Source organism: Bombyx mandarina, chromosome 04, assembly GCF_030267445.1.
Source record: "Bombyx mandarina strain Sakado chromosome 04, ASM3026744v2".
NCBI lineage: Eukaryota > Metazoa > Arthropoda > Insecta > Lepidoptera > Bombycidae > Bombyx > Bombyx mandarina.
In genome coordinates this window covers 14583990-14611571 of record NC_143211.1, presented here as the reverse complement: position 1 = coordinate 14611571, position 27582 = coordinate 14583990, and the positions used below count along the sequence as shown (strand labels likewise).

General features: G+C 40.1%; 3 protein-coding genes across 3 annotated transcripts; all 3 read left to right on the top strand.

Annotated features, from left to right (window-relative positions):
- Positions 1-103: 103 nt before the first annotated feature.
- Positions 104-6163, top strand: LOC114246039 (trypsin-like). Its single transcript, XM_028178417.2, has 2 exons — positions 104-2701; positions 5232-6163. Exons 1-2 carry the CDS (start codon positions 2189-2191, stop codon positions 5547-5549), a joined length of 831 nt encoding a protein of 276 aa, XP_028034218.2. The 5' UTR covers positions 104-2188; the 3' UTR covers positions 5550-6163.
- Positions 6164-10611: 4448 nt separating this feature from the next.
- LOC114245974 (chymotrypsin-like) lies at positions 10612-17890 on the top strand. The gene is made up of 3 exons (XM_089727128.1): positions 10612-12594; positions 13506-13648; positions 17453-17890. The coding sequence occupies exons 1-3, from the start codon at positions 12118-12120 to the stop codon at positions 17622-17624; spliced, it is 792 nt and encodes a 263-aa protein (XP_089583254.1). The 5' UTR covers positions 10612-12117; the 3' UTR covers positions 17625-17890.
- Positions 17891-22909: 5019 nt separating this feature from the next.
- On the top strand, positions 22910-27170 carry LOC114246038 (trypsin beta-like). The gene is made up of 3 exons (XM_028178415.2): positions 22910-23620; positions 25666-25829; positions 26990-27170. Exons 1-3 carry the CDS (start codon positions 23120-23122, stop codon positions 27168-27170), a joined length of 846 nt encoding a protein of 281 aa, XP_028034216.2. The 5' UTR covers positions 22910-23119.
- Positions 27171-27582: the final 412 nt, after the last annotated feature.

The following is a 27582-nucleotide window of genomic DNA, read 5'->3' as shown; positions in this document are numbered from 1 at the left end:
TTGAATTATTACATATTTTCTAAGAAATGAACACGCGATCATCCAACTTTCTGCTTTTTTTTAATAAAAATTATATTCGTTACAATCTATGGTGAAATAGAGATATCAATTTGTGTTTGGTCACAGCTGATTTTATTTGAAACGAACATTTAACACATTTACGAGTCATAATCGAGTACTATATGAGTTTGCAAACAAGAGTAACTGAATCCACGGTCGAATGCATTAGCTATGCTCGGTTCGCTCTATAATGAAGATGAGTCTTAGATATTTTAGTCGACAACATAGAAAAGCAACATCTTGATAATGTTTATTGCCACTTCGGTTTGTTTTAATGTATTTACGAAGCATTAACCAAACCAAACTAAGCTAACAATGAACTTCTAGTGAGTAGCTAAACTGATAAATATATTTTTATTAATAAACTTAAGTTTCAGTAACACGAAATAATTTCTCACAACCGCCCGTAAGCATAACAATAAACATCCGTATACATAGATGTTACAGCGATTTTACTCAGAGAATATTTAATTCATTTACACAAATATAATTTGGAAGGTATCCTACAGAGGTCTACATAACGCTTTTATATTTCAAAAAGTACAATCATAGGACACTATGAGGTTATATAGGGAATATGTTCCACAATCACTGCCTTTCAATCAATCTGTAATAGCATAAACAATTGGAAAAATGTAGTTAAATTTGACTTTACTAAATCTAATCTTCTCGCATATTTAAAAACGAATCAAAGAAATCAATAAATATTTACTCACCAGCAGATGTAGAAATGTTTTCTTTAGTCCAACGCGTCATTAAATCGTTAGTGTTGGTGTTCAAGTTAAGTAGCGTAGGTACTCGACAGTACTTACCCCTGGGCTTTAGCTATAAATCTCGGAAGACTATCGACCGTTATCTAAACGTTCCTGTAAACTTGTAAGCGACTTATAAATAGCAGTTGTTTATCTTAGCCAGTGTAATGCTGCTATTTGATAATACCAATACACGTAGACAAAACTGCTTCCTTATATTTTGTAATATACCAGCTCAAGGTAGTGGTACAGGTGAAGAAGTAAGAACGAAAAACAGTAATATGAGTAGATATTCAAAAGCATATGTTGAGGGAAACGAGTGTCTTCGTGCAGTGGACAGTCCAAAACCTTTATTTGTTTACGATAATGAGAGGTTTTTACTGTAAGAGTTAAAGGAAATAAGGACGTAAAACTACTATTAAAACTCGAACATATATTTGTGTTTTGATTGAAACGGATGTCTTTGCTCGGTAGATGCTCGACCACTGATCCGGTGGCAGATTCTGCGAAGCATTGCTCTTGCTAGCAGCTAGCAGGTAGGCAGTTAGGTCAGTGCTAGCATTACTCCGGTTTGAACCCCGTGAGCTCACCTACTAGTTAAGGTTACGCTTAAATAGCCTCTCAAGGCTATCAGCTTAGGTAGGAAACAAAAAAGGTCTCCTTACGAAAACGAGACTGAATAAAACGCTATTAATTTTGAGGGGCTAGGGACAATAGCTTAAGGAGGACATAGTTTTAAACAAGGCAAATAAACATAAAGCATTTAATCCACTAATATGAAAAACGTTTCATAGCTCCAGTCGTACTCAATCCTTTTTCTAAGTTCTTCTTTATAGATGGATGTACGAATGATTACGGATCACCTATATTACGTGGTACGGTTGAGTGAAGCCCATAGACGCCACAAAGTAACTACTGCCACTCACCTTGATACATGAGGTAGAAAAATCGGCTATCCCGTTCCGCCCACCAAACACGAGCACATGGCTACTTCGTGATATCGTGCTTTGTGATATCTAACATCAATAACAAGGTTTAATTTTAATTTCGCAATGCCTTTATTATGTAAGTTTTCGTGGAAACAATGCGTTTAACATTTGTACCCTTAATAAAATTAATATCCTTCTGCGAGATATGACCACAGATATAGGTAGCATCGCTTGATATGGTAGTACGCCGGGCGTCTTATTTCTTAGTCGACGACTATTTCTGAAGTTGCACCAGCACAGCTTACAATCAAATTAATTTCAATTCATTAGCGATACGCATTAAAAAATTATGTGCTGCAATTACCTGCATTTTCGCCGATACTGTAATTAACTTCGATCGCTAACGCAATCCTGGTAAACACAACGAATTCCGTAGTCAGACCGAGTATGTCAATAAAGGCTATTATTATACTGTCATTACTACCGCTGATAGCATGTGATAGGAAAATGGATCCGTTCATCATTGATGGTGAACACGTGAGGATAGAGAGGCACCCCCATGCAGCGTTTACGGGGACCAGTTGCCTTGTAAACGGTGAAGTCAGTAATTGGAGGTGCGGTGCTTCGATAATCACTCAAAACATAGTCATGACAGCGGCACATTGCTTTGACAGTTGCCGAAATGGTATTATTAAAGGAATCTTATTTCACACCGGCCACGAGAACAAGAATCTAGGTAGAAAGTCATCGGGTCATAAGTTCGCAATACATTCTGGCTATAGTAGCGTAATATCGGGGTATGATATAGCGCTGGTGCTGCTAAAAACACACTTAAAGTTAAGCGCGAAATGCAGCAGAGTTGCGCTCATGAAATACCCACCGTATGGCGAAGTAGCTTACGTTTCCGGCTGGGGATTTGTTAATGTAAGTATTCCCTTGCCTCTTACGTACTGTTGGTGTTAAGGAAAGACAATCGATGTAATTTCTGCGCAACGCATATGTGTAGCGTATCAATACTGTTCAGCAAGAATATTTGATTATTTATTGGATTAATTATTGATATATTTACTGGTGGTAGGACCTCTTGTGAGTCCGCGCGGTTAGGTACCACCGCCCCGCCTATTTCTGCCGTGAAGCAGTAATAAGTTTCGGTCTGAAGGGTAGGGCAGCCGTCGTAACTATATTGAGATCTTAGAACTTATATCTCAAGGTGGGTGGCGCATTTACGTTGTAGATGTCTATAGGCTACAGTAACCACTTGACACCAGGTGGGCTGTGAGCTCGTCCACCCATCTAAGCAATAAATAAAAAAAAAATTAGGTTACAATCTGAATATTGAAGGAATGTTCTCATCAAGCATTCCCATATTACTTTTTAACTCTGGAGGGCCCATCTAAACTTTAAATTCAATTAATATATCTTTTCGCATGTACCTACATCTATTGGACATCGTAAATCGATTGGAGTTTAATTCATTCGGTGAGCGTTCTTTTCGGAAGAACCCTCTAATTCCAAATAAACAATCTGCAAGTTCCAGTGGATATAATCCAGCCATGGTTTTCCAAAGCGCTCATTTCTTTTTTATAGCGTTTCCTTGGCTTTTTAACGGGGTTGAACTTACGTTTCTCTATGGGCAAAGCGTTTACTCTAAAACCAAGCTAATATAGAAAGATGTTGTTGCATGTTCATAAATAATTATATTTTAACAAATATTCACTATAATATTAACACTTCACATTAATATAGGACGAGAAAATGATCGGGACGATTTACCTTAAAGAAGCTAGACAGAAGATTATGACCAGAAAATCATGTTCTCAATTTCTCAGAAATATCCCAGTTGGCACTATTTGCAGCGGAAATAATTATAATGGCTCCGCTGCCCTGTAAGTTTCAAGAACCAAAAAAAATACTCCATGAAGAATGTTCCGAAGAATTCAATAATATTGATGAATCTCCTCATCTTTATTTTTATCTTCGCAACGTTCGCCATGAAACCAAAGTTTTCTTCCATAATGCATTTCCGCAATTATGATATGAACCGCCCGCCAAGATGTGTGCTGTGAAAAATATTTAATTGTTTTTTAACGAACTTCAAACAGTGCCATTCTTCATAGCCAATGGTCTGACTGGGTCTCTAGACCCTTAGAAATAAGGTGACAAAACTCTACAAAACTTGCATACGCCCCGTCATGACCTATGCAAGTGTAGTGTTCGCTCACGCGGCCCGCACTCACTTAAAATCCTTCCAAATTATTCAATCCCGTTTTGCAGGATAGCCGTCGGAGCCCCGTGGTTCGTCAGGAACATCGACCTCCATGACGACCTGGACTTAGAGTCCATCAGTAAGTATCTTCAGTCGGCGTCGTTGCGCCACTTCGATAAAGCGGCACGACACGAGAACCCTCTCATCGTGGCCGCCGGTAACTACATTCCCGATCCTGCGGACAGAATGGAAAGCAGTCGACGTCGCCCAAAACACGTCATCTCGGATCCTCCCGATCCACTAACGGTGCTTTTAGGTAAGTACCTAGTGTGTGTGCTTGAAGTCAAGCACCGGTTACCGTTCTCGTCGAACTCGTCGCTTGCGACGAAGGGCTCGACGAGTAAATTAACTCTCAGACACAGCCCACTGAGTTTCTCGCCGGATCTTCTCAGTGGGTCGCGTTTCCGATCCGGTGGTAGATTCTGCGAAGCACGGCTCTTGCTAGGGTTCGTGTTAGCAACGTTATCAGGTTTGAGCCCCGTGAGCTCACCTACTAGCTCGGTTACGCTGAAATAGCCTCTAAGGCTATCAGCTTAGGCAGGAAAAAAAAAAAAGGGTCTCTAGAATTGCCAACATCCTCGGGTAATTAACTACATAGCACAACCGACAGTCGACAAAAATAGCTATTATACACGGGTATCTACACCATTAATTAGGCAATTTCTTTCGTTCCGTTACATTTTATCTACTTAATCTATATTCAGAGGCGGATTATCCGTAAAGCAAACTAGGCACGTGCCTAGGGGCGTGTAGTTACGAGGGGCGCGCGAGCTCAGAATTTTTAAATAAAGAAATAAAATAGTATATCGACGATTAAGAACTAAATGATGATCTATATTCTAAATCTATAATAGATTATATTGCACAAGCATCGATATACTCGTATTATGCAATATTACCGGTTTGTTTGTATTTCATTCGCGCATTAGCGTAAGTACAAGGGTCTTGGTAAACTAAAGTCTAGCGTTTGATGATACAACGTCATCGTAATTGCAAAAACAACTAGTTAAAATTTATAGTATTATGATGGTCATTTATGGCCGGTACAGGGGCGCCGATAAAGTTATTGCCTTGGGCGCTCTGGACCTTTAATCTGCCACTGTCTATACTAATATATAAATCTACAGTGGTTTTTACGAATGTTCCGTTATAACTGAACTATGCATCCGATTGACTTGAAACTTGGTATCCATGTAGAAAATACATGTAGTTAATGTATAGGCTAATATTTATATGAGTGTTGGACTCCCTACACCAGTTGCGGGGGTGTTAATGATGAGAATCTTTGTGGGGAGGGGAGAAAAATGCCCAGCGAAGCGGACGGGTACAGCTAGTCTTTATATATTTCCATTACATGTTATTTCTTTTAGAGGTGACTCTGGCAGTGCCCTAGTCGTGCGGGGCTTCATTCAGGTGGGCGTGGTCGCGTCCAAGATCCTACACAATTCAGCTTACTACACCATATATACAGACACCGGATATCACTACGATTGGATCGTACAAAAAGTTATGGAATTGAGTTGCAATAACTATAATAAATAAAATATCTTAGTACATAGTTCTTATTTATTATTATTCTTATTATTATCCCATAGTTTGAGAACTGTTAATACTGTCACTAACCTCTTAGCATAATTTTGATGGCATCAAGCTTCAAGTTTTGAGATACATTTAAACAGATACGTGGTTATTTTATAGAATAATGTGTTGTTCTTACTAAATAATGACACATCGGCTCACTTGCCGGAAAGTGACTACCGTCGTTTATGGGTTATAGCCATTGGCAAAGTCAACTCAAATTATTAATAATGTGCTACTAATAATAAATTTAAAACGAGTATTCCTCTCACTGCCTCACAAAGCACAAGTTTGGTCTGGCCGTGATCCATCTTTGAATTGGGGCTCCCAAGTACAAACTACTTCCATTTGACTCCATACAGAAGAAAGACATTCGAATTGCCAATAATATCGTTCTCGCGGATCGCTTGGAGGCTCTGGATCTACGTAGGGACTTCGGTTCTCTCTGTATTTTGTACCGTTCCATAAGGAAAGCTCTGAGGAATTAATCTTTCAGGAATTCATCCTTCATCTCCTCTTTACCATCGCACCTGTCGCCGCCAGAGCAGAGTTCATCCGTAGTATCTGGAATCGCTACGTTAAGCAGGGCGTTTCCAGATTTTTTTTTAATTCAAAGTATGCGTCTCTAGAATGAACTTCTCCTGCCGTCCCGACTGCTATGACATTACCATCTTCAAGCGAGGCTTGCGGAGTATAAAGCAGTAGACACCGACTTGGCCCCGTGTCTCTGGTATTGATAATGTCCATGTGCGACCATGACTACTAACCATCAGGTAGGCTGTGAAAAAAGTAATTTAGTAGGACCTTCTATACGTGCAGCTCAAGGCGTATTCCCCTCGATGTTGACATGAATCATAGATACAGTTGAATTAATGCATTATATTCCTCAATGTGCTACCTTCGGCTTTACCGAGTCGTAGTAAAAAAAAAAATACAGTTTCATCTTTCGTTTATTAGTTTATTTATTATATTCTCGACATTCACATTCGAACAAACTGCCAGACCTTAAAATACAGTTACTTCTTCGTGTGTGCAAAAAAAAGTACATGTTTATTTACAAAATTTAAGGTAATTCATTCTAATATCGAGGAATAATAATTTGGTCGTCCGGGACCACAAATACTGGAAGAACTGAAACATTAGAAAAAATGTTAATAAAAAACCCGACATTAAATAGTAAAATTATTTTAGTTTTCATCAAATCATTGAAACTTTTTGCAAATGCAGTATATACTTTGATTTTCAAGATGGCGTACAAGAACCACGTGCCTAACTTTTGTACAATTCCGGTCAATCATTTTTTTTTCCTACCTATGCTGATAGCCTTGACAGGCTATTTCAGCTTCTCCTTAAGGTATAAGTGAGCTCACGCAAACCGGGAGTGTTGTAACACTGGCCCTAGCAAGAGCAGTGCTTCGTAGAATCTACCACCTAATCGGAAACGCGACCCACTGAGAAGATTCGGCGAGAAACTCAATGGGCTGTGTCTATGGGTTAATTCACTCGTCGAGCCCTTCGTCGCAAGCGACGGGTTCGACGAGGACGGTGACTGGTGTTTGAGGTACCTAAAAGCACCGTTAATGGACCGGGAGGATCCGTAATGACTCACTGAACACTAAATGCACCGTAAAGACCTTAAAAGAAAAACGTAAAATGTAAGTAAAAAAAAACAATAAACAATACATATCGAAGGGTGAAAGGATGTTTGGTTTAAGGGACATTTCTGTTTGCAATTAAAGGTCCGTTTTATTTCGTACTAGCTGACCCGGCAGACTTCGTAGTGCCTCAATCGATAAATAAAAGACAAAAGGAATCCGTCCTATGGGAGACACATCAAAGGACAAACAAAATTGTTATTTTTATTTAATTCCGAGCATTTTCATATTTATTTACCTTTTAAACCTTCTCTGGACTTCCACGAATAAAGCAACATCTTGATAATGTTTATTGCCACTTCGGTTTGTTTTAATGTATTTACGAAGCATTAACCAAACCAAACTAAACTAACAATGAACTTCTAGTGAGTAGCTAAACTGATAAATATATTTTTATTAATAAAATTAAGTTTCAGTAACACGAAATAATTTCTCACAACCGCCCGTAAGCATAACAATAAACATCCGTATACATAGATGTTACAGCGATTTTACTCAGAGAATATTTAATTCATTTACACAAATATAATTTGGAAGGTATCCTACAGAGGTCTATATAACGCTTTTATATTTTAAAAAGTACAATCATAGGACACTATGAGGTTATATAGGGAATATGTTCCACAATCACTGCCTTTCAATCAATCTGTAATAGCATAAACAATTGGAAAAATGTAGTTAAATTTGACTTTACTAAATCTAATCTTCTCGCATATTTAAAAACGAATCAAAGAAATCAATAAATATTTACTCACCAGCAGATGTAGAAATGTTTTCTTTAGTCCAACGCGTCATTAAATCGTTAGTGTTGGTGTTCAAGTTAAGTAGCGTAGGTACTCGACAGTACTTACCCCTGGGCTTTAGCTATAAATCTCGGAAGACTATCGACCGTTATCTAAACGTTCCTGTAAACTTGTAAGCGACTTATAAATAGCAGTTGTTTATCTTAGCCAGTGTAATGCTGCTATTTGATAATACCAATACACGTAGACAAAACTGCTTCCTTATATTTTGTAATATACCAGCTCAAGGTAGTGGTACAGTTGAAGACTTACACATATAGTTGCTGTGTGTTAAGTCGATTATATTTTTCTAAGATAATATTTTACGAGAAACCAGCTATTAGGCTAATAACAGATTGGATGTTACTGGTATTCCAGTTAGCTTTATTTAATAGTAATCCGTTCTTAAATCAAACGATGTCGCCATATGTGACCTCGGTATCTTTGAGGCCCTATTACTAATTCAGCATCCACATACGAGATTGTGCCGTGTCATCGTCCCACTAATTCCGACGCTGAATAACTAACTAATCTTAGACCATTGCCTGCCAAGGTGAGTTGACATCATGTTGGCTCGTCGTAAAACTAGACGACAAATCTCCTCTTAAAAAGAAACAGAAATTACCAACAAGAAGATACTATATATGAATTTTGTGTCTACTGTTAGTGTGGAATTTGACGGAGCATGTTGCTGATAACTCTATTTCTGTAATCTGACGAAGCGTGTTGCGGATAATAACATGTTCTTTTAGGTTATTTAGGATTATTATGTTCTTTTTTTTATATAATAAATTATTTGCCTGAGATATAATAATGTCAATACAATATAGTTTGTGCGGTCAAACATGTGAATATATAAACCTTCAACAGTGTAGTAACCGGATTCCGGAGGGACTAATTGTCATTTTAATTGTTTTAATTATTCAACGTAGGTACTTACTATTGATTTTCAGGCAAACTTGTAAAGGTGCGTACTCATTCTTGAATTGGTGCATTTTATAATTTTAATTTGTTCAACTGTGTACATATATTGATTAGAGTGTGAAAATTAAATCTTAATATAAACTTACTAAATTGCGATTATCACAATTTGCAGAAAACAATTTAATGAGTTGTTCCGAATTATTTGAACGTAATAATTTAGGTAGTCTACAAGTAATTGCCAGAAAACAGCTTACTGAGGACTGTATCAGATTTTCTCTAAAACTAGGCAATATCTTTGCAATGAATAGATTGCTTTTGTTAAGGACTGACCTCGTAAATGTCAAAGGCGTGGTTGATATGCTTTGAATGCGAACCAGGTTTGATAATTGAAAGGTTTATTATAATAAAAGTATACTGATTTATTGTAACAGTTTTTTGCAGAAAATATAATAACTGTTTTTTTTTTGTTTTTTTTTATTGCTTAGATACTGTGGACGAGCTCACAGCCCACCTGGTCTTAAGTGGTTACTGGAACCGATAGACATCTACAACGTAAATGCGCCACCCACTTTGATATATCAGTTCTAAGGTCTCAAGTATAGTTATTTGAGTTGTTTTATTTTGTCAACCTAAGTTTTTTAAGGTTACATTAATGTTATTTTCATTTTTTTAAATAGCTGGCTTTGGTTTCTCAAGTTCTTTCAAAACAACAATCAGATGGTAGTCTTGTTAAACTGCTACCGCCGTACTGATTCTGCTTAATTTTATTACACTTTTCATTTAAACTCATGACACCGGTCTCATATTTCAAGTAGCCGTAGCACAACCTTTCGTTTGCCTGTGTAGAGTAGACGAGATAGAAAAGGCTTACGTTGATGTCGCTTGAAAAACTTTACATTTTATTCAGAAAATCCAATGAATATCCAACTATGCGTCTTCAGCGTAAGTATTTCTACTATATGTCATGATAATCGCCTTATCGTTGCCGCCGCTGACTACTCTCCGAATCCTGATCACGCAAGAGCCAGTCACCGTCATCGCCCTAGACACGTCCTTACAGATCCTTCAGATCCAATAACTCTAGCATTAGACGCCTTCAGCTCTAACACTAGGAGCAGCCTTAGGGATCCTGGTAATCGTACTCTTAGAACTCGGCAAAGAGTTCGACGTGCAACCTAACCCATGCATCAGCCCTCTTCTCGCCGGATCTTCTCAGCGGGTCGCGATTCCTATCCAGTAGTAAATTCGTCGTTGAAGTCGTCGTGGCCTAAAGGATAAGACGTCCGGTGCATACGCGTTGAGCGATGCACCGGTGTTCGAATCTCAGGCGGGTACCAATTTTTCTAATGAAATACGTACTCAACCAGTGTTCACGATTGACTTCCACGGTGAAGGAATAAATAACATCGTGTAATAAAAATCAAATCCGCAAAATTATAATTTGCGTAATTACTGGTGTTAGGACCTCTTGTGAGTCCGCACGGGTAGGTACCACCACCCTGCCTATTTCTGCCGTGAAAGAGTAATGCATTTCGGTTTGAAAGGTGGGGCAGCCGTTGTAAAACTATACTTGAGACCTTAGAACTTATATCTTAAGGTGGGTGGCGCATTTACGTTGTAGACGTCTATGGGCTCCAGTAACCACTTAACACCAGGTGGGCTGTGAGATCATCCACACAACTAAGCACTAAAAAAAAAGCGTTTACGTTGATGGTGCTTGAAAAACTACATTTTATTCAGAAAACCAATGAATATCCAACTTTTTTTATTGCTTAGATGGGTGGACGAGCTCACAGCCCACCTGGTGTTAACTGGTTACTGGAGCCCATAGACATCTACAACGTAAATGCGCCACCCATATTGAGATATAAGTTCTAAGGGTCTCAGTATAGTTACAAGTCAACTACGCGTCTTCAAGCGTAGGTACTTCTACTATAATTATATTTTTGCAACAAAGACGTAAATACATATTTTAATGACATAACAATCGTCGAGTAACATTAACAAAGCAAATGTTTTTGCTGCTAAAGTTTAACGAAATAAGAACGAAAAACCGTCATATGAGTAGATATTCAAAAGTATGCTTTGAGGGAAACGAGTGCCTTCGTGCAGTGGACAGTCCAAAACCTTAATTTTTTTACGATAATGAGAGGTTTTTATTGCAAGAGTTAAAGGAAATAAGGAAGTAAAACTGCTATTACAACTCGAACATATATTTATGTTTTGATGGAAACGGATGTCTTTGCTCGGTAGATGCTCGCCCACTGAGTTTCTCGCCGGATCTTCTTAGTAGGTCGCGTTTCCGATCCGGTGGCAGATTCTGCGAAGCACTGCTCTTACTAGGGTCAGTGTTAGCATCACTCACAGGTTTGAGCCCCGTGAACTCACCTACTAGTTAAGGTTACGCTGAAATAACTTCTCAAGGCTATCAGCTTAGGTAGGGGAAAAAAAGTCGCCTTACGAAAACGAGACTGAATATAATGCTATTAATTTTGAGGGGCTAGGGACAATAGCTTAAGGAGGACATAGTTTTAAACAAGGCAAATAAACATAAAGCATTTAATCCACTAATATGAAAAACGTTTCATAGCTCCAGCCGTACTCAATCCTTTTTCTAAGTTCTTCTTTATATATGGATGTGCGAATGATTACGGATCACCTATATTACGTGGTACGGTTGAGTGAAGCCCATAGACGCCACAAAGTAACTACTGCCACTCACCTTGATACATGAGGTAGAAAAATTGGCTATCCCGTTCCGCCCACCAAACACGAGCACATGGCTACTTCGTGATATCGTGCTTTGTGATATCTAACATCAATAACAAGGTTTAATTTTAATTCCGCAATGCCTTTATTATGTAAGTTTTCGTGGAAACAATGCGCTTAACATTTGTACCCTTAATAAAATTAATATCCGTCTGCGAGATATGACCACAGATATAGTAGCATCGCTTGATATGGTAGTACGCCGGGCGTCTTATTTCTTAGTCGACGACTATTTCTGAAGTTGCACCAGCACAGCTTACAATCAAATTAATTTCAATTCATTAGCGATACGCATTAAAAAATTATGTGCTGCAATTACCTGCATTTTCGCCGATACTGTAATTAACTTCGATCGCTAACGCAATCCTGGTAAACACAACGAATTCCGTAGTCAGACCGAGTATGTCAATAAAGGCTATTATTATACTGTCATTACTACCGTTGATAGCATGTGACAGGAAAATGGATCCGTTCATCATTGATGGTGAACACGTGAAGATAGAGAGGCAGCCCCATGCAGCGTTTATGGGGACCAGTTGCCTTCTAGACGGTGAAGTCAGTAATTGGAGGTGCGGTGCTTCGATAATCACTCAAAACATAGTCATGACAGCGGCACATTGCTTGAAGTGTTGCGGAAATGGTATTATTAAAGGAATCTTAATTCACACCGGCCACGAGAACAAGGATCTAGGTATAACGTCATCGGGTCATAAGTACGCAATACATTCTGGCCATAAAAGCGAATCAGCGGTGTATGATATAGCGCTGGTGCTGCTAAAAACACAATTAAAGCTAAGCGCGAACTGCAGCAGAGTTGCGCTCATGAAACACCCACCGTATGACGAAGAAGCTTACGTTTCCGGCTGGGGATTTGTTAATGTAAGTATTCCATTGCCTCTTACGTACTGTTGGTGTTAAGGAAAGATAATCAATACAATTTCTGCACAACGCATATGTGTAGCGTATCAATACTGTACGGCAAGAATATTTGAGATCACAACCCGAATATTGAAGGAATGTTCTCATCAAGCATTCCCATATTACTTTTTATCTCTGGAGAGCCCATCTAAACTTTAAATTCAATTAATATATCTTTTCGCATATACATCTATTGGACATCGTACTGGTGGTAGGACCTCTTGTGAGTCCGCGCGGGTAGGTACCACCGCCCTGCCTATTTCTGCCGTGAAGCAATAATGCGTTTCGGTCTGTAGGGTAGGGTAGCCGTCGTAACTATACTGAGATCTTAGAACTTATATCTCAAGGTGGGTGGCGCATTTACGTTGTAGATGTCTATGGGCTACAGTAACCACTTGACACCAGGTGGGCTGTGAGCTCGTCCACCCATCTAAGCAATAAATAAAAACATTTTTAGATTACAATCTGAATATTGAAGGAATGTTCTCCCATATTACTTTTTAACTCTGGAGGGCCCATCTAAACTTTAAATTCAATTAATATATCTTTTCGCATATACCTACATCTATTGGACATCGTACATCGATTGGAGTTTAATTCGTTCAGTGAGCGGTCTTTTCGGAAGAACCCTCTAATTCCAAATAAACAATCTGCAAGTTCCAGTGGATATAATCCAGCCACGGTTTTCCAAAGCGCTCATTTCTTTTTTATAGCGTTTCCTTGGCTTTTTAACAGGGTTGAACTTACGTTTCTCAATGGGCAAAGCGTTTACTCTAAAACCAAGCTAATATAGAAAGATGTTGTTGCATGTTCATAAATAATTATATTTTAACACATATTCACTATAATATTAACAATCCACATTATTGTAGGAAGAGAAACAGATCGCGACGAATTACCTTCAAGAAGCTAGAGAGAAGATTATGACCAGAAAATCATGTTCTCAAATTCTCAGACATACCTCACTTAATGGCATCATTTGCAGCGGAAATAATCATAATGGCCCCGTTGCCCTGTAAGTTTCAAGAAAAAAAAAATACTTTATGAAGAATGCTCCGAGGAATTCAATAATATTGATGAATCTCCTCATCTTTATTTTTATCTTCGCAACATCCGCCATGAAACCAAAGTTTTCATCCACAATGCATTTCCGCAATTATACTATGAACCGACGCCAAGATTTGCGCTGAATACCAGTAAAAACAATTTATTTTAACGAACTTCGAACAGTGCCCATTCTTCATAGCCAATGGTCTGACTGGGTCTCTAGAATTGCCAACATCCTCGGGTAATTAACTACATAGCACAACCGACAGTCGACAAAAATAGCTATTATACACGGGTTTTTTTTTTTTTTGGTCCGGAGGAAATCGCCGGTCTCCCACCCTCCACTGGGGATGGAGTCGAACCAACTAAAACCTCCTGTCGCTCAACAACCAACGTCCAAACCTCGCATGAGACAGAACTCATGAAGAGGCAAAGGGAGGAAAGTGAAGCGTTTAGTGCGGAGCACATCTCTCCCATCACCGTCCCCCTCGGGACGCCGGGCCAGCGATCGTCGGCGCCACGACCACCAGCCCTCCCGGTCGGCAGGCTGTCTGAAGCCCGCCTAGATGGCGCCGGTTTGAATGGGTTATCCTACGAAATACCCCGCTGGGTCAGAACCAGCGTGGGTCGAGGATAGCCGGCCTTCCATCACCCGTATGCTCTTGCGTAAAACGCGTGCAAAGCAGCTTGCACGTCGTCTTCTTAGGCCCCCTTCGCCGGGCCCCAGACCGACATATGAGGGGGACCCGAAACACTTAGAGGGCCAGGGCTTGGGCGAGATCCGCCTCCCTGGCCCCCGCTCGACGGCGGCGGGCTTGTGCCTCTCTCACGCGCCCCGCCGCCTCCTTCTGCGAGATGGTGCACTCGCAGAAGTCGAACATCGCCTTCCACGACTCGTCGTCGCCGAGCATCGATGCCACAACACTCGGCAACGACAAGTCGTTTCCTATTTTTGCGACGAGGACACGGCGCCACCCCTCCCATGCGGGGCAAGCAACGAGCGTGTGCTCCGCCGTGTCCAAGTCGCAACCACAATGGTAACACTCTGCCGTCGGCTCGGCTCCGATCCGGTGCAGGAACTCACCGAAGCAACCATGCCCAGTGAGCACCTGCGTGAGCCGGAAAGTGAGGCGTCCTCTGTCACGATTTACCCAATCCACAAGAATCGGGCGAATCGCCTCGACGGTCCTACGGCCAGCCGAAGGATCGGCCAGCCGCCTGGACCATGACTCCAGCACGGACCGCCGAGATTGGGCCCTCCGCGCTCTGACCACACTGAGGCTGGGACGCGCCACGCCCCAGGCACGAAGGTTAGCCCGCCACTGATAGTCAGCGGCGAGCGCCTCCGCCTCCAGGACCCAAGGCGGCGTCCCAGCCAGTACACACGCCGCCTCAAAAGAGATGGTGCGATAACCACGTATGACCCTGACCGCGATGGTGCGTTGCGGCCGTTGCAGCAACTTCACTACCCCCACGGCCAGGGACTGGCCCCACACGGGTGCCCCGTATAAGGCCATTGACCGCACCACCCCCGTATAGAGACGGCGCGTCACCTGGTCAGGCCCCCCGATGTTGGGAAGAAGCCGGCTTAACGCGCCAGCCACCCCCAACAAACGAGGGACCAGGTGCTGAAAGTGAGCACGGAAGGTCCAAGGACTGTCCAGAATGAGGCCGAGGTACTTTAACTGCACCCCGACCCCGATCCGGACGCCTCCAACCACGATATGGGCATTGACAGGTGGCACTCTCCGGGCCCTGTGGAACCACATGGCCTCGGATTTACTGAGCGCCACGTCGAGGCCCAATCTCCTGATTTTGCCGACGACATGCGCTACCCCAGCGGTGGCAAGACGAGCAGACTCAGCAAAGCTCCCTCCCCGGGCCACGACCAGCTTGTCGTCTGCGTAACAGATTACGCTTAGGCCCGGGAGGAGGGCACCCCTCAGTACCCAGTCATACCCGATATTCCACAAAAGAGGGCCGAGTACCGACCCCTGTGGAACACCGCGCACGACCGGGAACCGATGCACGACCCCACCGTGTCCGGTACACGTGACCGATCTGTCCTCCAAGTAGGAGCCGACCAGCCGGCGAAGGTAGAGGGGCACTCCGTGTCTTTCCAGCGCCCCCCCTATCACGGACCAGGGCAGGATGTTAAACGCATTGGCGATGTCGAGCGACACTGCCAAAGCCACCCCACCCCCACAGACGGCCTCCTCCGAGAGGGCCCGCACGCGAAGGATCGCATCCACCGTTGAGCGGCCCTCTCGGAAGCCATACTGCTCCGCCGACAGATCGGGTCCCACCCCGATCAGATGCTGGATGATGAGGGCTGCCAGAATGCGTTCCAGCAGTTTGCCCACCTCATCCAACAACACGATGGGACGGTACCCGGCGGCAGTATCAGCCGGGCGCCCCTCCATTCTCAACAGCACAAGTCTGCCCGTCTTCCACGATGAAGGAAACCGTCCCGACTCGAGGCAGGAGTTATAAAGCCTCAAGAGTCGGTCCCCTAGGGCACCAAGAGCCAAGGCCCAAACCCGGCCATGGACGCCGTCCGGGCCAGGTGCAGTGTCCTTTGCGCACATTTTGCGTACTGCCACACGGAGCTCCGCCCCTGTTATATGGGGCACCTCAGCAGGGGCATCGCCGTCGTATTCCAGCAGCGCGCCCATAGCGGGAGCGACAAATCCCCCCTGCTCCTGCGGGAACAGCGCCGAGACGATGTCCCGCAGCTGCTGAGGCTGGAAACGCTCCGTGATTGGGGGGCCCATGGGCGCATTTAATTGCGCACCATGTGATAGGGTCGCCCCCACGGATCCTCATCCAGCGTCTCCAGGAGACCCTCCATGTGTTGGTCCTTGGCTCTTCTGATGGCCAGCTGCAACGCCCTCTGCGCGACGCGAAATGCGCCGTACAGCTGGGCCTCTACCACCGCGAACGCCACTGGATCGTTGCGCCGCGGCAGGCGATGCCTCGCGCACTGGCGCCTCGCCCGAATGCACTCCACGCGGAGTTGCGCGATTTCGGGCGACCACCAGTACACTTGGCGATTGGGAGGTCGAGGGCTAATCCGGGGCATCGACACGTCACAGATGCGACGCATCGTGTCCCGGAACCACCCCGCTTCGTCCTCGACCTCAACTGGATGTGGACGCATGGGCGCGCGAGCTCAGAATTTTTAAATAAATAAATAAAATAGTATATCGACGATTAAGAACTAAATGATGATCTATATTCTAAATCTATAATAGATTATATTGCACAAGCATCGATATACTCGTATTATGCAATATTGCCGGTTTGTTTGTATTTCATTCGCGCATTAGCGTAAGTACAAGGGTCTTGGTCTACTAAAGTCTAGGGTTTGATGATACAACGTCATCATAATTGCAAAAACAAGTAGTTAAAATTTATAGTATTATGATGGTCATTTATGGCCGGTACAGGGGCGCCGATAAAGTTATTGCCTAGGGCGCTCTGGACCTTTAATCCGCCACTGTCTATACTAATATATAATTCTACAGTGGTTCTTACGAATGTTCCGTTATAACTGAACCATGTATCCGATTGACTTGAAACTTGGTATCCATGTAGGAAATACATGTACTTAATGTATAGGCTAATATTTATATGAGTGTTGGACTCCCTACACCAGTCGCGGGGATGTTAATGATGAGAATCTTTGTGGGGGGGGGAGAGAAAAATGTCCAGCGAAGCGGACGGGTACAGCTAGTCTTTATATATTTCCATTACATGTTATTTCTTTTAGAGGTGACTCTGGCAGTGCCCTAGTCGTGCGGGGCTTCATTCAGGTGGGCGTGGTCTCATCCAAGGTCCGACACAAATTAAGTTACATCACCTTATATACAGACACCGGATATTACTATGATTGGATCGCACAAGAAGCTATGGAATTGAGTTGCAATAACTATAATAAATAAAATATCTTAGTACATAGTTCTTATTTATTATTATTCTTATTATTATCCCATAGTTTGAGAACTGTTAATACTGTCACTAACCTCTTAGCATAATTTTCATGGCATCAAGCTTCAAGTTTTTAGATGCATTTAAACAGGTATGTGGTTATTTTCTAGAATAATGTGTTGTTCTTACTAAATAATGACACATCGGCTCACGTGCCGGAAAGTGACTACCGTCGTTTATGGGTTATAGCCATTGGTAAAGTCAACTCAAATTATTAATAATGCGCTACTAATAATAAATTTAAAAAGAGTATTCCTCTCACTGCCTCACAAAGCACAAGTCTGGTCTGGCCGTGATCCATCTTTGAATTGGGGCTCCCAAGTACCAACTACTTCCATTTGACTCCATACAGAAGAAAGACATTCGAATTGTCAATAATCTCGTTCTCGCGGATCGCTTGGAGGCTCTGGATCTACATAGGGACTTCGGTTATCTCTGTATTTTGTATCGTTCCGTAAGGAAAGCTCTGAGGAATTAATCTTTCAGGAATTCATCCTTCATCTCCACTTTACCATCGCACCTGCCGCCGCCAGAGCAAAGTTCATCCGTAGTATCTGGAATCGCTACGTTAAGCAGAGCGTTTCCACTTTTTTTTTAATTTAAAGTATGCGTCTCTAGATTGAACTTCCCGACTGTTATGACATTACCATCTACAAGCGAGGTTTGCGGAGCATAAAGCAGTAGGCACCAACTTGGCCCCGTGTCTCTGGTATTGATAATGTCCATGTGCGACAGTGACTACTAACCATCAGGTAGGCTGTGAAAAAAGTAATTTAGTAGGACCTTCTATACGTGCAGCTCAAGGCGTATTCCCCTCGATGTTGACATGAATCATAGATTCAGTTGAATTAATGCATTATATTCTTCAATGTGCTTGCTACCTTCGGCTTTACCGAGTCGTAGTAAAAAAAAATTACAGTTTCATCTTTCGTTTATTAGTTTATTTATTATATTCTCGACATTCACATTCGAACAAACTGCCAGACCTTAAAATACAGTTACTTCTTCGTGTGTGCAAAAAAAAGTACATGTTTATTTACAAAATTTAAGGTAATTCATTCTAATATCGAGGAATAATAATTTGGTCGTCCGGGACCACAAAAACTGTAAGAACAGACACATTAGAAAAAATGTTAATAAAAAACCCGACGACATTAAATAGTAAAATTATTTTAGTTTTAATCAAATCATTGAAACTTTTTGCAAATGCAGTATATACTTTGATTTTCAAGATGGCGTACAAGAACCGCGTGCCTAACTTTTGTACAATTCCGGTCAATCATTTTTTTTCCTACCTATGCTGATAGCATTGACAGGCTATTTCAGCTTCTCCTTAAGGTATAAGTGAGTTCACGCAAACCGGGAGTGTTGTAACACTGGCCCTAGCAAGAGCAGTGCTTCGTAGAATCTACCACCTAATCGGAAACGCGACCCACTGAGAAGATCCGGCGAGAAACTCAGTGGGCTGTGTCTATGTGTTAATTTACTTGTTGAGCCCTTTGTTGCAAGCGACGGGTTCGGCGAGGACGGTGACTGGTGTTTGAGGTACCTAAAAGCACCGTTAATGGACTGGGAGGATCCGTAATGACTCAGTGAACACTAAATGCACCGTAAGACCTTAAAAGAAAAACGTAAAACGTAAGTAAAAAAAAAGCAATAAAAAATAGCATAACAATACATATCGAAGAGTGAAAGGATGTTTGGTTTAAGCGACATTTCTGTTTGCAATTAAAGGTCCGTTTTATTTCGTACTAGCTGACCCGGCAGACTTCGTAGTGCCTCAATCGATAAATAAAAGACAAAAGGAATCCGTCCGATGGGGGACACATCAAAGGACAAACAAAATTGTTATTTTTATTTAATTCCGAGCATTTTCATATTTATATACCTTTTAAACCTTCTCTGGACTTCCACGAATAATTAAAGACCAAAATTAGCTAAATGGTTCAGCCGTTCTCGAGTTTTAGCGAGACTAACGAACAGCAATTCATTTTTATATATATAAATAGATTAACATCAAAAGTTCGATGTTTTTAATTGAACTTCAATTAAGTTTACTCCATTCAAAAAGCAGAAGAAAAAATTTTCTTTTTCAAAATTTTTAAACTAACGTCTGCTGTAAAGTTGCAAAAATTTCGCTTAAACCAAATAGCCTTTCACCCCACGATATATAGGTACATCAATAATTAATATCGTTCTTTTCAAAAACCCAGCCAATTATTAATTGGATCATAAAATCATTTAACGATGAACATTAGCGTGGATTAATATTTAACGGTTACGAACAACAGAACATTCAAAATATTGCTATTCATATTTACGATGCATATGTTGAAAGTAATCGCAATTTTGTTAATTTGGTCGGAACGGACAGTATGTGAGATGTCTGGTTTTATTGTGGGCGGATATTTGGCGTCAATCAAGGAATATCCCCACTCAGCTTTTTTGAGAGCCGGTTGCGTCACACCAACCGGTAATGTCCGCAAATGGCAATGTGGATCATCGATAATCAATCAGATGATGTTGCTGACCGCGGCTCATTGCTTAGAAGAGGCAAAGGAAATTCTCGTTACTGTCGGAAGTGAAAACAAAAATATGGGTTTGACAATAAAAGCTGGAAGATACATTATACATGAAAATTATGATCCGTCGACGTTACATTCGGATCTAGGTCTCATTGGGCTATCTAAGCCGTTGAGATTCACTTCGAAAATACAAAGAGTAGCCCTGATGAGGAACCCGCCTTATAAAGAAAAAGCATTTGTCGCTGGTTGGGGAGTGGTTGACGTAATTTTGTTTTGTACTATTTCTTATAATAATATCTTAGTGAAACCATTTCTTATTTAGCTTCACGATACTTAACCAATTCGACAAACGAGCTCAAAACTTTGAAATCTGCTATCCAACTCTTTTCATATTAGGTATCCCTCAAACAAATACGTTTATTTTCCGTTTTTTTAATTTATCCAAATGTCTACCTATTCTATTAAACTCGAAGGGAAAGAAGAAATAAAAAATACTAAGAAAAAGATAATAAAACTAATAAGAATAATTAAATAGTACATATCAAAGTAAAGATAGTAATCAAAGCACACACACAATAATGTTCAATTAGATATATAAACATATCAGTAAAGGTTTCCATAGCCACAACAATATACTTGAACATTGTCTTCTTATATTTACTTCTTTTAGACACGATGTATTTCATGTTTGTTTTTAACAAATTATCCTTTGTCACAATACTAATTTTTAAAGGTTTTTTTTAAAGGAAATCAATATCAGAGTGATTCCTGTGTTAAAATATTTGGATCAAATTGTCCGAAATCAGAATAGCTGCTACAAAGAAACAAACTATGAAGCAATACCAGGAACCATTTGCGCTAGCAATGCCAAAGCCTCAGAATATCCAGCTATGTAAGTCAATCGCTACAGGTATATTTTGCTTTGTTTATTGATTTAGGTATTCAATAAGAGTCCCAGCATTTTGATCAGTTAATTTATTAATACAACTTCTTACACAACTCCTTTTAGATAAATTGGAAATTTCACTTAATCACTTTACACAACATTTTACTTGCAATAAAAAAAAAACCCATTTACAAACCATTTTGCGATTAAGCACTTATTAATTTACTGTTGTACCTCTTGAAAGTTTAAATTTCAACTCTTAACTTCTTTCATTTACTCTACCTCTTGAAAATTTAAACTTGAACTCTTCTTTCTGAAGTAAAGTGAATAATAAAATTTTGGTTCGTATCTAGGGGTGACTCAGGCAGTGCTTTGATAGTCCGAGGATACATACAAATAGGATTGGTATCCCACAAGATTCCTTTAAAAGCGCCTAACGTCGTATTCTACACAGACGTTGGCTATTATTATGATTGGATCAAACACAACGCCAAACGGGTATTTTGTTTTCAAAAACTGGTAGATTGAAAGTTAGTTTTTTATTTTTTTCAAATTAGATGAATTTAAGGTTAAAGAGATAATGTAAATTGCTTTTAGTGCAAATAATAAAGCAGAAAGTTATGCGCTTATGACGTTTTGTTTCATTTATGTATTTATTATATTAGATTACGTACTGGATTAATTTAAGAAGACTTATAATACTTATTTTTCAAATTGAAAGAACACCTATGAGCAGAAAAGTTCACTTCACACAACCACCTTAGACTCTTTTTCTTGTGAACTCTTGTGGATGTGGTTGAATCCGCCACCCGCCTAAAGACATGAAGGCAAAGTATTGTGTTCTCATAATGACTGCTTGACGGCTGTTTTACAAAAATAAATAATAGTTTAAAAAAACTAACAAATTACGCTTTTGTAGAAAATCCAACTAAAAAATTGAAAATAAATTTGAATTTGACGCTTTTTTTACAATAAAATCATTTTTTCTTACACTATTTTTAATTCAAATTTATTAAAATTTATTTGCAATTTTTGATGTTCTGGGCCTACTAGGTGAAATGCGTGACTATAAGAACACAGTATAGACTAGACTCGACGACATAAGTACATTTAAGATCTTTTTTTTATTTTGTATTGCTAAGATGGGTGGACGAGCTCGTCCACCCGAGCTCACAGCCCACCTGGTGTTAAGTGGTTACTGGAGCCCATAGACATCTACAACGTAGACGCGCCACCCACCTTGAGATACAAGTTCTAAAGTCTCAGTATAGTTACAACGGCTGCCCCACCCTTCGAACCGAAACGCATTACTGCTTCACGGCAGAAATAGGCAGAGTGTTGGGTACCTATCCGCGCGGACTCACAACAGGTCCTACCACCAGTAATTACGCAAATTACACTACAATTATTTGGAGAAATTGCATATAATATGCAAAGTTTCTGACAACAGCGTTCAGTCTGCCGCGAACGAAGACACCTACTCGGTAGAAAATCTATCTTCCTATACAATAAGATATATGAAATACATTTATTCCTATGTAACCTTCATTCCATTATTCTATGTACATTATTAAGTTCATAATTTACATTTTTATGCGGTGCTACTTCATTCTGATTCTATGCAAAACATAGTACAAAGCCAGAAGAATATTCCATAATTTAAAGGGAAATGTATGTATTGAACACTTTCATGTTAATAGAAAATTTAATAAATTCAAGAATAGAAATTCAAAACAGATTTATAAATGTTTTGTTTCTAAAATCAAATTCATCCAAATAAAATGAATTTTAATGGATTTGCAATAAAATAAACCTTTTGACCTAAGTTCTCAGACCCATGTTTCATAGCTTTCAAAATGGTTCTAAAATCGAAGCTAAATGTTTGCATTTTCAAATTGATTTGTTAATAAAATTACGGGCAATAAAATAATGATTTGACTTTCATGGTTTTGCAACTGCAATAATTAAAAATCAAATGAAAACGCCATTAAACTGGGTAACCTCCTAGTTAAAATGCAATTTATTTGATTCATTAGAAATGAATAATCTGTTGTTATATTTATACGTTTTAACTGTCCTCGGGCCATTTGCTTTATCGAAACACTCAAATGTTACTAAAGATTTGGAACCTCTGATTTACAAAGGATACGAAGTTGGAATACACGATTATTCCTACGCTTGTTTTCTGCATTTCAAAACCACCAGGCCGACTTCGTGTGGAGCTTCCCTTATAATGGTCCAAGCTGTTCTGACGGCAGCACACTGCATGGACGATATCCGGATCAAGAGCGGCGAAATTCACGCGTTTTTCGGATCAAACGTACCAAAAGATTCTTCGGTTATCAGGAGAGTCAGGAATTATGAAATAAATCGAAAATATAATGAGGTGAATGGTAAAAACAATCTGGCAGTGGCGTTTCTGGATTATAGAGTACCACTTCAGCAGAGCATCAAGAAGATCCCACTGTCAATCAAAGATCCAGTGCCACGAACTGATCTGTTTTCAGTGGGTTGGGGCAAACAAAGCGTAAGTAAACTATATTCTCAATTTCTACATTAGATTTGAAGACTAAAAAAAACTATTTTTAATATATAATCGTCAGTGAAGACAAATACTACCTATAATAAATAAATAAAGAAATATTTAGTTAACTGGTCCCGTGCTAAGTTCGTAAAGAACTTGTACTACAGGTACCAGATAACGAAAATAAATGTAAGATTTTTATTATACACATACATATATTTAATATACATCCATAACCCTGGAAAAGACATTTTATATTTATCATACAAATATCTTCCCTTGGCGGGATACGAACCCGCGAACCCCTTGAGTAGTGACCATGTCATTTACCACTACACCAGACGGCCGTTACACCAGACCTATGTATAAAATACTATAAAAAGCATCCAGTCGTTACGTGCACGAAGATATTTCGACAGTTTATTTTCAAGTAAGTACATACTTTTAAATTTCGTTTTTTAATGCTATTGTCTAATCACAAAACGGACAAAACGCAGCATCTGAGATTGCGTGGATCTACGTGACGGAATTATAAATGTACTCTACAAAAAGTACAGCGGGTAAAGAAGGAGACAATTTGTAATAATCTGAAGCGAAACGAATTGAAAATAATTCTGGTTTTAATAAAAATCAAATACCAATGATTACATGTTTTGGCATAGAAGTACTGAAACATTTTCAGTGAAAACCGTAAACAGGCAATTATTTGAAATATTAATCAGTTTTTTTTTTTATGATATTGCCGAGAAATACTCCAAAACCCATTTTCTAATGGCGCGGTATTATATTGAATTATCTTCTTCGACCCGTGTTCACCCAATGCCGAGTGTAGGTCCCTTCAAATGTACCCTATTCTTTTCGGTCTCTTGCCTTTAGTATCTAGTCCCTACCAGCCACTTTGACTAGATCGTCGGTCCACCGCCACAAAAATACAGAAAATCTATCCAGGAACGGGAGATACTTCGAGTATAGTATACGGGACGGGACATATGATGAGAGAAAAAAAAGAAAAATGGACCAGAATAATAACGGAATGGTACCCTAGAGAAAACAAAAGAATCAGAGGAAGACAGCCGAAGCGATGGGAAGACGACTTGAAGCAAATAGCTGGGCCAGGATGGTTACGTACAGTAAAGGACAAAAGCAAATGGAAATCCTTAGAGGAGGCCTTTGTCGAAAGACAAGCTGTTAAGAGGAGAGATAAGCCGAATGCCGAGATATGTTTTAGTATAAGTTAATTTTATACTTTTCTTACCTCTATTATTATCATTTTATGTTTAGTTAAATAAGTTAAACTCTAACAGCAATAAAGGCTTATTTATTTATTTATTTAATTTGGATTAAAATATACGTAAACATTAACTGTCTTCATTAAAATGACTTATTGTAGCTATATATCGTTGATACCTTCGAGGCGCATCTTACCAATCTATACTAATATTATAAATGTGAAGAGTTTGTCTGTTTCAACGCGCTAATCTCAGAAACTACTGGTCCGATTTGAAAAATTCTTTCAGTCATTTATCGTATTTATGCTATGTAACATCACGCTAAGACCAATACAAGCGGAGCACCAATAAAGAATGTTTCAAAATCGGGGCTATGTTTACCTTTTGAGAGCTTCCGCTTCGTGCGCTGCAGAAACGGTCAAAGTTTCGCTAAAATAATGTATGACAGAATTGTTCTCCTTTAAAAGATCTAAAAAAAGTCCGCGACAGCATATGTCTATATGTTAAGGTTGGCTCACTATAACGTTTTTTATGCTAACCAAATTTGTTCTAAAATAAAGCATTATTTGTGAACTATTATTCCACGCGGACGAAGTCGCGGGCAAAAGCTAGTATTATTATACGTTGTTTCGTTAAATGGTTCGCAAAAAGATAAGAACTGTAGAACTTTTGAAAGGCGAAAACAGAATATATAAAGATAAAACTTAAAATAAACCTTTTAGCAGGACATTTATTTATTGTATTACCAGAAAACATCCAAACCAGCCCAAAACATCTGTCAAATCAAGTGATAAATCGCTTTACACAATACGTGCATGCTTAATCGTATGAAATGAATATTTCCAGTTCGAGAAACTCGGGGATTTCAGTAGCCGCCGATCGCTTAAAGCGACTAAACAAGAGATCATGACGCAGCAAGAATGCAGCCAGATCACAGGATACAATGTCGGAGGAGGAACGCTGTGCTGCGTACCTATTATTGGAAACAATCATAAGTAAGTTATAGATTTAGCTGCTAGAAACATGTACTAAGCTCGTAAATCAAACATGGCCATGTAGTAAACCAGTAGTAGTAAACTACATGGCCACGATTCATCATCATCTTTAGTGTAGTAGAAGTAATGATACGCTATTATTTTGAGAGTAGAAACCTTGGGTTGAGGCTTGTAATGTTGATAAGCTCTTTTAAACGCTTACCCGGCTATGCTGATAAGATGTCTCTAACCAGTGTAGCACCCGTGTGCAATGATCACCGCGTCCTTTATTAAGCGTGCGGTCAAAATGGAATAGGTACAAATGTAACGGTTAATTGAAAGTACCGAGGCTGGTGCCCCCTAACACCACTGCACATAGTGCAACGTAGATCGCATAGGTCAGCCTTTCCCAAAGTGGGCGATAACGCCCCCTTGTAGGCAATGCACGCCTAAAGGGGGGGCGGTAAAAGACCCAGAAAAAACTGGGGGCGTTGTGTAGAGGCTTGGGAGGCGATTTGTACTTTCATCTAGGAGGGCTCTTAGACACCGACTGAGCTCTCGCTATAATGGTTTATAGTAGGTGAAAAATGGGGGCGGTAAAAAATAATTTATTCTCAAAGTGGGCAGTAGACAAAATAAGTTTGGGAGCCCCTGGCATAGGTAAAGTAGGTATGGTAGGTAAAGCCGCCTATCCTAATAAGAAAAGTTTTTACTTTCGTTTTGTCTGTTTCTTCCTACCTCATCTATCAGACGAAGCTTACAATGCATTATCAAATATTTTTAAAAGATTAATTACATGACATTTGCTGTAGCTCAATGAATGAAGGTATTCGTAATAAATAATATTGTCGTTAAACGAGGTGTTTGATTTAGGTAAAGATTGCATTACAGCGCTTGACAAAACTTAGTGTGTTTCTAATGTCAGTAGCGCTGGTAAAGTATCCGCGATTTCTCCTGTAGTTTCTAGTACAAAATCAATTTTCGATACCTTTTGTTGGGCCAGGAAGAAAGTACCGGACTTTCGTCTACGCGCTCAGGACGGTAGCTGAACTGAGTTAAGCTTCTCTTTGCTCATTAAACCTCGTCCAGATCTCGGATGACACAGAACTCAACCGAATTCGACGACTAGTGCCTCGGAGATACAAGAGCGGAGACTCAAATTAGTTATTCACATGTTTCAGAGATGACGCCGGCAATGGCTTAGTGACCAGCCAACCACAGATACTAGTCGGTGTGTTGTCATATATCGCGGACGGTTACAGCGTATACACTGGGGTTGCTGTGCACCGGGATTGGATCATAAAGGCGTGCAAGAGATTATACCGCGCAGATTGTTTTGAAAATAAAAATCATTACGGATAAAAAACCAAGACCAATTTTTAATGAGTGTCAGAAAAAGAGGTAAAATAAATATAATTCTGGCCCAATATTCGCAATTCAATCAAAGTGATATACGCGTTTACCGCCTCGATGGCCAAATGAAATTCTGTGAAAGATATCGGGTTCTGATCATTTATATCAGATAATCTAATCTATCAGATAATACAGTTCTGCACAGCTTATGAGTACAGATTAAAATAGCTGTTGCCTTGGGCCTTGGAATCTGGAATATATATGTCGGAGACGGTCATTAGTTTGGTAGCAAAACGAAGCGCAGCAAAATTCCCGAGAGACGTTCATAGACGCCATTTACACTTACCAACCAGCCTTCTTGAAGAGCGGTGCCTCCATTTTTTTTTTTTTTTTTTTTTTTTTTTTTATTGCTTTGCTGTGT

What these genes read in the sequence shown, in the direction of transcription:
- LOC114246038 (XM_028178415.2), top strand. Translation starts at nt 23,120, where the DNA reads ATGAATAATCTGTTGTTATATTTATACGTTTTAACTGTCCTCGGGCCA. An exon ending in AACAAAGCGTAAGTAAACTA is followed by an intron (nt 23,621 to 25,665) that starts TATTCTCAATTT and finishes TTAATCGTATGA; the next exon opens with AATGAATATTTCCAGTTCGA. An exon ending in ATTATTGGAAACAATCATAA is followed by an intron (nt 25,830 to 26,989) that starts GTAAGTTATAGA and finishes CACATGTTTCAG; the next exon opens with AGATGACGCCGGCAATGGCT.
- LOC114246039 (XM_028178417.2), top strand. Translation starts at nt 2,189, where the DNA reads ATGTCAATAAAGGCTATTATTATACTGTCATTACTACCGCTGATAGCA. An exon ending in CTCTTACGTACTGTTGGTGT is followed by an intron (nt 2,702 to 5,231) that starts TAAGGAAAGACA and finishes AATGTATAGGCT; the next exon opens with AATATTTATATGAGTGTTGG.
- LOC114245974 (XM_089727128.1), top strand. Translation starts at nt 12,118, where the DNA reads ATGTCAATAAAGGCTATTATTATACTGTCATTACTACCGTTGATAGCA. An exon ending in CCGGCTGGGGATTTGTTAAT is followed by an intron (nt 12,595 to 13,505) that starts GTAAGTATTCCA and finishes ACATTATTGTAG; the next exon opens with GAAGAGAAACAGATCGCGAC. An exon ending in CATAATGGCCCCGTTGCCCT is followed by an intron (nt 13,649 to 17,452) that starts GTAAGTTTCAAG and finishes TATTTCTTTTAG; the next exon opens with AGGTGACTCTGGCAGTGCCC.